Here is an 11,637-nt window from a genome sequence, read left to right as displayed (position 1 = left end):
GTTGTGGAAATTCACAGGACACCATATAGGTCCTTAGATCAGTTATGTTGACAAGTCTGTGTTCAGATAGATTTCCCCACCGACGTTTAATGGGAAATTATTCGTGTGCAGGGCTGTGAATCTTCAGTTAGCCGTTTTTCTTTTGCTATCTTTATTTTGGACCAACCCGCATTTCAACCACCACAACTGCCTTCACAACAACCACCTTCTCAACAACCGCCTTTTCCACAACTGCCTTCACAACAACCACCTTCTCCACAACCGCCTTCACAACAACCACCTTCTCCACAACAACCACCTTCACCACCGACATCTCGCCATCTCCGAAACCCCATCTCCTCACCTTTATCTCCGCAAACGCCGCCATCTTTGCGCCAGCCACGGCGAGTTCCCCTATATCAGAAAAGAAATGAATCGACATTTTAATGACTGAAATACAAGCACTAGTCTGTGCAATATGACGATTTTTGTTTACTCACGAATACTCAGCTGGCTGAGATGGTTACCATAGAAACCAGTAATTTCTACAAAACGCTCAAGGGTGGCAGCTTGGCTTCATTCAGATTCTGATTGTTCATGATCTGAAGATTCCATGTGGGACCTCCAATGCAAGGTTGGACAAAAAAATACCACTGGCTGTTGAACTACATGTGATGTATCACACATGAAATTGATGTCAGTTAAATGTTCATGCCGAGCAACAGCAAGGATAGCAACATCGTGTTTCACTTGGTCATTCACCGATCTCTTCTTGGTGCAGGTATCTAACCCCTCTTCGCATTTTGTTCTCCAAGAACCTTCGTCGAGCTGCATGGAATCCGCTGCGTTCATCAATATCAATCTTCTTTAGGTCTCATATTACTTTATCTCTCCATCTCAGCTTGGTTCCACATGCTGGGTAATGCTTTAGAAACATTCCAAAAGAAAGATCTTCTTTGGGATGTGGTCATCTTCCATCCAAGCAAACTGACTGAGCCAATGGAGCTTTCTGGCTGCAAGAATATCCTCCAGCCCAAACTGTTCCCCCCCCCCCCCACACTTGTACACTGCAAATATGCCCCGTCCACTGTTGGGCCGAGGGTGAGACGTAAAATGCTTGTGAGGCACCTGTTGTGAAAGGCTTCAATCTTTGTAAAGATATCCAACTTGTTGGGCCATGTTTCAACCTCAAACTGCACACGAAGTACTGCAACTCAATAAACTTGTCTTTTCGTCTTCAAGGAAAGATCATCGTCTGAATACAGGTCTCCATATGGCACGTCACATGTCACTGGATAACAGATCAGTGTAGTGCTTGCTGCGTGTCTTCACCTCATCTAATAAAAGCCACATTAACTATGTGCTAAAAATCCCGACATAAATACATAAATAAATGACCAAAAGCTAAAACGATGAAAATTCATTGTGAATCAAAATGTTAATGTGTCGAGTGAATATTTAATTACACCCGATATATTATCTTTTTTTTCCAGATTTATCTTACATGAATGGATTCCCAACATTTCTCAGCTTTAGTTCAAATTGATTTGGGGAATGCCTTGTCCATCTCGTCCTTCTTCAAAATACAAGCTGTTCATAATTGCTGCTTTAAGTTTTCAAGCAACTTCAAAATCGATTGTGATATTTCTGGGTTTCCTCCCCTCCTTCCCACCTCTCCTCCCCCAGGTGCTATGACAAAGATAAACCACTTCATTTAAGACAAACCCAAGGATTTGGGTCATTTACCACTGGGGTTAGCACATGTACTCAATCAATTTCACAGATTTTGAGCTTTGGATAAACCTGTTCCACCAACGTGTGTATGTGTGGGGAACTGTTCCTCAATGATTTAGAAATGCCAAATTTTGGATTTCTTCTCATAAGAGGTCAAATAATTCTCTAAAAACAATTTTTTTAAAAATTATTTTCCCTTTTTTTCACAATTGTATTTTATCAGAACCCAACAGCCTTATTTATTTATTTTAAATACTGGTTGATGATGAAAGACGAAAAGATTCGTCAAATAGTCATAATGTATGTGAGGAACATGGAATTTGTAAACTTCAAGCATTAAGTACATCAGAAATTTATGTGACTGAGACGAGTAGAAAAACATATATCCATATATATGTATTCACTTGAGACAGCATACAGTCCATATGCTTTATTACACCTAGAAACTTGACTAGGCAACAAAAGAACTTTCCCAAAATGTAAGAATTTAAATTACACATTAAACACTTTCACTAAGACCTAAAAGTTTTGTCGTTTTTGTTTGTTGTGCTGGAAAATCATTAAAGCAAAAGTCCAAATCATACATGGCTTCTGATGCCTGGCGACCACGATATACCGATAGTCATGGTAGGCGTCGAGAGGGAGTTCAGATGACATCAGTTTCGCAACCGTTTCATCGCAGCACCGAGACTTGCAACTTGCTCATGCCTTGGAAGCCAAACCATTAAATAGCCACTAAATCTCCAGTACAAAAAGCCCTCCAGATAATATGTACACATCGCTGCATCGCTTGCGTATGGTTTATCTGCATCATAACAAGAAAACATACAGACGGAATGCTGGCCATTCTTTCAATATTCTGAACATGTGAGTAGCACTGGTGGTTTAGCATGCATGGTTTGGGTAGTTCATTATTGCCCATTGTATATATATTTTTTTGTTTTCACCCCGTATCCCAAGTTGTTCTTCTGATGTGCCGGATGGAAGCAGCACACTGATCACTGAGTTTGCTTTTCCTTCTGCTTCTGCCAGTCCACAAACTCATCCAGAAGCACTGGCCCTGCATTGAGAAACACAGATGTAGAGAAATGTGATATGTGGCTGATGTCCTTGTTGTGGACCGTTTATTAATTTTAAACAAATGTGACCGTGTAGCCATTTTTGGGTTTCTGACTACACAAGTACACAATTTCCTTCCTCCAGTTTACACTGCAATAGCAACAGTCCCTTATGCTCAGTCTCTTTCCCTTCCCTCACAATGCAATTATTATTAAATGTCTGTGCAAGGATGATGGCTTAAAATCTATTTTCACTACATGTATGTAACAAACAAATACTCAACAAAACAAAATAAATTTGCTTGTTTTGAGCACCAAAATTCTGTGACCCAAGGTGTGAATCCTACAAAACGTTATTTTCAAGTGGAAGCACACAAATCGTTCAAAATGTTCTCGGAACAAGCTACTTACAATAGTCCAAGAAACACCAACCTTTAAATTTTTTTCCAACATATATGTAATTATATTAAGAAAGAAAAGAAATTCCCGAACTGATCATGAACTTCTCTCGTGCCCCATGCTCTATACAGAGCGTTGGTTGTGCCGAAGCGGTTTACGATCTTGGACGCGTCACCACTCCAACGCAGGATACCTGCCCGAGTGCGCAGGATTTGTTTCAGGTAGCGGTCATAACATGCCTACTCTTCATGAAAGACACCAAGTGATCTTTAATATTCACAAACTAATGATAGCAGACGGCTGCCAGTTTAATGTCCATCTGAGGGACGGCACCTACGTTAATGAATCACCCTGGATGTTAAACATCGGGATGACAATTTATAGCTGGGCCGTGATTCGAACCTAAGCTCGACAGCTCAGAGGTGAGTGTATGTACAGTATTTGCATGTTGAAAAATAAATACATTGCAGCCGATTAAGAGTATCACGTTCCGAGAACATTCTGAACGCCCCCGTACTGGCCGTGTTGAAAAGTAATGCCTCCTATTCTTTTTCTCCAAACCAGGTAAGGGTATTCAAAAGAAACAAAGCGCAGTCCACACATTAGTTCTTCCCACCACTTGGTGCAAAGTTTCACGATTCTGACACTATGAGTTTCAGTGCTACATCAGTCAAGATGGCAGAGAACAGCACAACAAAGTGCTGGGATGAGAGTCGGGATGGCCGAGTTGGGGATGGGAGTCGGGGTGGCCGAGTTGGGGATGGGAGTCGGGGTGGCCGAGTTGGGGATGGGAGTCGGGGTGGCCGAGTTGGGGATGAGAGTCGGGGTGGCCGAGTTGGGGATGAGAGTCGGGGTGGCCGAATTGGGGATGAGAGTCGGGGATGAGAGTCGCGGGTGGCCGAGTTGGGGATGAGAGTCGGGGTGGCCGAGTTGGGGATGAGAGTCGGGGTGGCCGAGTTGGGGATGAGAGTCGGGGTGGCCGAGTTGGGGATGAGAGTCGGGGTGGCCGAGTTGGGGATGAGAGTCGGGGTGGCCGAGTTGGGGATGAGAGTCGGGGTGGCCGAGTTGGGGATGAGAATCGGGGTGGGCGAGTTGAGGATGAGAGTCGGGGTGGACGAGTTGGGGATGAGTCGGGGTGGCCAAATTGGGGATGAGAGTCGGGGTGGCCAAATTGGGGATGAGAGTCGCGGGGTGGCCGAGTTGGGGATGAGAGTCGGGGTGGCCGAGTTGGGGATGAGTCGCGGGGTGGCCGAGTTGGGGATGAGAGTCGGGGTGGCCGAGTTGGGGATGAGGTGCACAATTATGATTCTTCTTGGAAGAGACGGTTATTGGAGTACTGCCACAAAAGATCACCAGCCCCGACTTAGCTCCGTCAGATTTTCAGCTCTTCCCCAAACCTGAGGAACACCTTCATGAAGAACATTGTTCAAGGTCACTGTGAAGTGCTGGTGAAGTCAGCAGGATGCACAGTTCTATCGTGACAGCATCACAAAACTATTTGAATGTTGGCAGGAGGGTGTCGACCGCAGTGGGAGATTATGTTGAGAAAGAAATATGCATCATGGTAGAATAAAGAGTGATGTTATTATCTGTCTTCGTTTGATTTGAATATCTTTATCTGTTTTGGAGAAAAAGAATAGGAGGCATTACTCTTCAATATCTCCTCGTAAAATTATGTCTTCAAGTCATTGTGTAAAATGTATTATACTTGTTTGTACGAGGGTTTCAACAAGTGTAGGCATTTCTTATTACTTAAGGCCCGGTCACACCTTGACGTTTTAGCCAACGTATGCCAATTTTTGAATTTTTTTTCTAAAACGCTGGCACGCGTTGAATACGTTATGGGTAAGTTTTGATAACATTGAGAGCACGCTGAAAAACACTGCCATACGTCGTTGCACGTTGGCTTTAAACGTTGTACTTTTTGGTTGTCCTCAAATTTTTTCATGCTTGAAATTTCACGATGTATGCCGGCGTATGACTCACACGTTCCGCTACGCTGGCCACAAGTTGTATGCACGGTCTGCGATCGTTGACAGACGTCAATACATGCTACTTGTAAGTTAATCATAAGTTGAGACATGCCGAGGTAATGTTTAGCGTACCCGAAACTTATTTCTAACCTATGATTAATGTGTTGTTGGCACGTTACGCAATCGTTGCCACACATCGACAGACGTTACTTTTAAGTTACTCATAGGCTGAAAGACGTCGGTATAATGGATCGTCCTTACGTCAGCGTCCACGGCCACGGCCAGGACACTTATTTGTAGCATTCTTCAAACTTTTCTTTGGCATGACGAGGATGTTCACACTTCGATGTCTAGCTTGGCTATGATTCTAATTGTCCATCGGCAGCGTCTATTTAAAATAGTCGAGTTTGAGCGTTTTAACACGTTCAGAAGAAACGCTTCAAATTTCCAAACCCCAGCGTCAAAAAACAAAGGCGAGTGACCGCAATTTAAATCGTTCATTGTAAACAATGAAAATAGCTGAGTGGTACCGTTTAAAAGTCGTTGAGTGTAAAAAAAATCCAATTGTTGAGCGCAAGCGTCTACTTTCAATAGTGGAGATGCAGCCATTTAAATCGTTGAGTGGCAGCCTATGAATAGCAAACCCTACGTCACCGGCAAAGATAAACTGCCGCACGATATGGATAAGTTAGGCTATCGTTGGGCATAGTTTGTGAACGCCGGCTTCACGATAATTATTCGTTGGTACATCGTATCTATAAGTAATCAAAGCGCTCTATGCACATTATTAGTTCATTGTGCATTTGTCCAACCCGTTATGAATAGACCTAAATCGTAAAAACAAGCTATAGCTCATTGTTGAAAAAGCCCCATAAAAAATTAGCCGCGAAGAACTTCGAACAATGGTGAAAAGTTGTCTCCTACCCATGGACACGCGGACGCAAGGACGATGAATCATAACCCACACCCTCCCCCTCACACTCACCTACTACTGCCAACATGAACAAACTACTAATACTAATACTAATACTGTTACTGCTGACATGGACATCGACTCAAAAAGGACTCGAAAACACTGTTGGGTTCCCCTTTTATGAGCAGCATTTTTATATACCAATTCCCAAAACTGCTGGGAACACGTCTTTATATGGCAGTTGTAAGCTAGAAACACGTTAATTTTTTTTTTTTTTTGTCGACTGGAAGACGTCATTGGAATACGTCTACATACGTCGATGTGTGTTGGGACTACGTAAAGAATTGGTTCAAAGCACGTCAAACATAAGTTAGAAATAAGTTTCGCGTAAAAAAGACATTACCGCGACGTGTTTCGACTTATGAGTAGCTTATAAGTAGCCTTTGTGGACGTGTGTAAGCGTCCACATATCGTTTGTAAAACTTATCCCCATCGCATGCGGAACGTGTGTCATACGCCGAGTACGTCGTAAAATTTTGAACATGTTTAAAATTTCTTGACGTACTCTACTTACTACGACGTATGATAGCGTACTTTAGCGTTCTACTCACGTATACCAAACTTACTCATACCGTATTTGACGTGCCCCAACGTTTTAGACACATTTTTCTTAGGTCGGCATACGCTGGCAAGATCGCCAAGGTGTGACCGCGATGTTGACACTTCCATTTCTACGGCAGTTATGATTCGAATCGTTGTGCGTCAGCCTTTTAATAGGCTACGTCACGACATCGTCGGCGATGCGTGCAACGCGCTATGCCGAAGTTAGACTATCGTTGGGCATCGGTTGTGTAGGCCGACAACAGGTTCAGCATTCGTTGGTATAAGTTATCTATAACACAACGAAACGTTCTGTGTCCGTTACCAATGCGTTATACATAAGACCAAGTCGCTATGAATACGTCCGAATCTTTTAAAAAAAACATCAAAAGTTCAACGTAAGCCAGCATTTTACATACATTTTAATACGTTGCCATCGCTGGCTAAAACGTCAAGGTGTGACCGGGCCTTTAGATCAACTAAGACATCTCTATTTCGGGTATGTTTGGTTAAATTTACAGCTTCTGATCAGGAGAATGAAGAAATCTCATCAAACATGTTCTTCCTCCAAAATAGCTCTCTTTTAATCGAAAGAAATAATTGGAATGATTTCCAAGACATCATGCCAAGTCTTCAAAAAATGCAATTATATTAACCACAATCAATTACACTAATAAGCCACCTGGACAAAGGCGTAATCTCAAAAAAAATTATCTGGATGTGGTTTTAAACTGAGTGGCTCTCTTCAGAGTAGTGGGCCTTAAAAGGTGACCTCCAATGGGATGCCAGTATTCTGGCCACAGCAAAGGTCATTTTACCCATTTTAGAACTTGGCCTTCGCTGCTGTACTTCATCAAGTGGGTATGAAATCACGAGCACTTTAATTACAGTTACCGCACACCCATGTCCATAAATCTATCCTGTAAATGGCAATGTTCATACAACACATGATATTTATTTGGAGCAGTTTGGTATATTCTTCACAAATAAGGCATATTTGTTGGTCAAAGATCAAAAGCTTTTTCTCTCAAATGCACAAACAATACAAGATGCAATGTAAACGAGGCAACAAGATACACTTACAGGCCCCATCTTCGTCGTAGTTGCCAAGATCCGTGTTGATTGTCCTGCTGAATTCCAAGACATTGCACCACTGGTCTTTGTTGATTACTTTGTACTTCGATTGCTGTAGAAGCAGAGATGTAAAGAAAAAAAAAAAAAAAATAGTTTGTGCAGTGAAATAATGCACCACAACAAATTACGGCATTTTTGCAAAGTGCGTTTTCAGACATGATTGTGAAGGCCGTACTGACTCAGACATTTGGTCCCGTATTCAAAAATGAAAGCACGACCAAGTAGTGAGCCACTCAGCAGGCAAGTCTCAGGTCTGACGTTTTTTGTGCTGAGCGGTTTCCATCCAGAACTGTGCAGGAATTGTGCCAGGTGTTAAGTATCCTCCCAAGGGGGAAAGGAAAATAACGTGAATGTAATGCACAGATGGTGAGACGTAACATCGTTTTCATCACCACTTAAATATACCCGAGATGCAGTTGTTCCATTGCGCATGCAAAGCTTCACAAAGTTACAACTATCTTTCCGGAACATCACAGGTTAATTAAAAAGTTCACAAAAAACATAAAAAACTGCTTGTAGTTTGGAAGATCCAGATTCCAAAATTAAGGCAGCACCAATGAAAATGACAAAAAACAAGGTTAGGTCTCACCATCTGCTTATTGTAGTCACGTGCTGCCCCTACCTCTTGGGAAGATACTCAACATGTTGGAATTGAACAGCCTTACCTGCTGGGTCGCTAAAGTTAGATGGGATCGCCGGCACCTAGAGTTTTCTGTGAAGTTAGTTTCCCAAAGGTCAGCGACTGTGTTTGTCTTGCAAAAAGTTCCACCAGAATGACTCAATATTAAATTTTGAGTGAAAAAAAAAATCATGTTTTGACCCCTTTTGCCCTGGGTCCCCACCCACTGCTGCATGAACTGAGATCAAATCCAAAAAGTGTTACATATTTCATGCATCCTCCAATGTTGATTGCATATACAAAGTTTCATTCAAAAATATGATTTAAAGATGTGCCCGTAATTGCATTTTTTTGATATTTGAATTTTTGACCCTGCCCCGGTGTAGCGATTTCAAATTACCCCTCCATCATCTTACCCCCCCCCCCCCCGTAACTTGAAATCACGTGAAATCGATTTCATCCTACCCCCTACGATTTCAGATTATCCCCCTCAAAACATTAATTTTGTATGTTTATTTACAAAAAATAGTAATTTAATTGATATTGAAAACCAATGAGGGAAAAACCATTGACCACATGACAGCCTTTAAAGAGTTTGCAATGAATTTTGATTTGATTATGAATGATTTTATTTTAATATTGTTATTAATTGGAATCAGTATTTCTCATAGTTATAGTTTTTGCCATATTTTTATGATATCCTTCTTCGATATAGTTGATACAAATAGACATACTGGTATGTCTTTTTAACCAACTCAGACGATATTTACAGTTATGATAACAACGCAAGAAAATCACTTTGAGACAAGCTGTGGTTTTAATACAATTCACATTTTTGTTACATTTTTTATGTTTCCAGACTTTGAGACGAGCTTTCAATCTTGTGTGTTTTACGTGTTCTATTCAATAAACGTATCATGAGTTGTGGGCATAAGAATTGATCATTTCAGCTAAATCAGGGAGGGGGGTAATGTCAAAGTGCGGGGGTAATATGAAATCGGGTTCAGGCTCCCCCCGGGGGTAACTTGAAATCGATTTTAGATTACCGGGAGGTAACTTGAAAGGGGGGTAGCTTGAAGTCTTTACACCGGGGTCCCAGGGGGGCGAGGCCAAAAATGATTCTGCTTCTTGCCTGTAGTTTGGTGGATTTCTAGCCAACCATTGAGGAGATGGCATGATGGATAGACAGACAGACACCGAATACAATATCTCCCCGTTTATTTTTTGTTAAAGCATGGGAATAATAAGGAATATTCATTACGTTTACCACAGTGGCATTGTTGTAGATTCCCTTTCCATTGCCATTTTGATTAGCGGCCTACTATTTATTACATATACAATATACATGACTGGGTCGGGACTGCTAAATTGAGAAAAGGAAGAGAAAGAAGAAGTATAGGAAGGAAAGAGAAAGACAGAAGAGTAGGGAGGGATATGACGTAAAGGAATGGGAGGTTTGAGGTGGGGGGGTAAGAGTAATGGGGGAAGGATAAAAAGGGGCATGAAGCTAATGTGGGAAGGAAGTTTTGGTTGAAAAATGCTGCCATTTTGTATTACGTAGTCAATAGATAAGCACATATTAAAAGCATGAGGAACAAAAGCAATATGGGAAAGCGATGCTTTTCTTTCACTATTTTTTTTACATTTGTCAAACCAGAGTAAAGCAATTCAAATGTGTGTCAGATTTTTGTCAGCAAACCGAAAATGAAGTGCAAATGAGAACAGCTTATTTAGATCATAAGCAGCGATGGTCACTCACAGTATGCTTGAATTGGGACACGGGCCAAGTGACTTTCGTTCAACACTAATTAAATCACATCACCGTGAATGGGAATTCACTATCGATATTAAAATGGTTTTACCTGGAGGCATATTCCATCAACCTAAAATCAGATCTCAAATTGACTCATGTCCCTGGTACTCTCTCAATGACGATTGTAGAATGCAGCGAGGATAAATAGATTCAATCGCAGGCAAAGCACTGCTTGCCATCACGTGATAAGAATAAACTTTCCATCGAGCACCTCGCCTTCTTTCCTGATGGCAATGTCAATGTAGTGCGTTGCGCTAAGCTCAGCAAGCCAAATATATTGTTTGGCCTCTCCTTCTCCTCTTCCCTTTATAAGGGGTGAGGTGCAATGGCATCAATTAAGTTTCTGCTCTGCCTTGACCACAATACTCCTCCACTTCCCTCAGTCTTCAGCCAACTCTTTCCACTCTCCAACCACCTCCACCTTACTGATAGCCCTCCTCACATTTCTCCCATCTTAACCGTGGTCTATCTCTTTTCCTCCCACCTTGATCCAGCAACCGAAACACTCTCTTTGCCATTCTCTCTTCCCCCATCTGCACCAAGTGTCCAGCCCACATCAGCCAGAATTTCACCAATCTCCCCATCAAGCTCATCTGAACATCCATCCTCCTATCCACCTACTTCACTCCTGCAACTCTCCTGACCCAGTTGTTCTTGCAAACCTGCAGCCTCTGTTGTTGTCTCTCTGTCAGTGCCACCGTTTCCAAACCGTAAAGGTAAGCTGGCGTTACACACGACATCAGAACCTTCCCTTTCAATTTCATTGATATCTTTCTATCTGCCATTACTCCCTCCACCCTCATCCATGCATTCACACCCATCTGAATCCTCCTCCACACCTCTACCTCAGACTTACCACTGTTCCCCCCAGATACTCAAACCGATTTCCCCGTCTGATCTCCTTCCCCTTTAACCTGAATTCATTTATTATCTCTGCTACCTGACCCATATCACCTCAGTCTTCCACATACTCATCTTCAGCCAATGCTTCCCAAATGCCTCCTTCTACTCCCCCAGTTCTTACTACATCTCATGCCCACTCTCCACCACAACAGTCAGATCATTCACATGCAACATCCTTCCTACACTACCCCTCAAGCTCACTTTCCTGCTTACCAGTTCCATCACCATGATAACTACGAGTGGGATGAGAGAGCTTTCCTGCCTTAAACCGATGTTCACATTGAACTCCTCAGACATCCTAGGACCACCAAAAATCATCCCTTCATTCCCTTGTACATCCCTTCCACCACCTAACTTCTGCTTCCAGCACTCCCATCCATCTCAATCTTTCTCAAGACAGTGTCGTAGGCCTTCTCCAGGTCCATAAATCCCAATGCTATTTCACCTTGCAACTCCAACCTCTTCTCCAGCAGCTGTCTCAGCATAAACATCTCATCCGTTGTCCCCCTTCC

The 11,637-nt window shown here is 42.4% G+C and overlaps 1 protein-coding gene across 15 annotated transcripts in view; it reads right to left on the bottom strand.

The window, feature by feature from the left end:
- Positions 1-2,128: 2,128 nt before the first annotated feature.
- Positions 2,129-11,637, bottom strand: part of DCUN1D4 (defective in cullin neddylation 1 domain containing 4) — a 112,565-nt gene continuing 103,056 nt past the window's right edge. For all 15 annotated transcript variants that reach the window (XM_085864073.1, XM_085864069.1, XM_085864075.1 and 12 more), the window contains 2 exons: positions 7,740-7,842; positions 2,129-2,773 (listed from right to left, as the gene is read on the bottom strand). In XM_085864073.1, the coding sequence (XP_085720199.1) occupies positions 2,712-2,773; positions 7,740-7,842 (165 nt within the window). In that variant the 3' untranslated portion in view covers positions 2,129-2,711. The remainder of the gene's footprint in view (positions 2,774-7,739; positions 7,843-11,637) is intronic.

This window comes from Eptatretus burgeri, chromosome 18 (assembly GCF_056783735.1).
Source record: "Eptatretus burgeri isolate ZD-2024b chromosome 18, Ebu_testis_v1, whole genome shotgun sequence".
NCBI lineage: Eukaryota > Metazoa > Chordata > Myxini > Myxiniformes > Myxinidae > Eptatretus > Eptatretus burgeri.
This window is presented reverse-complemented; position numbering and strand designations above follow the sequence as displayed.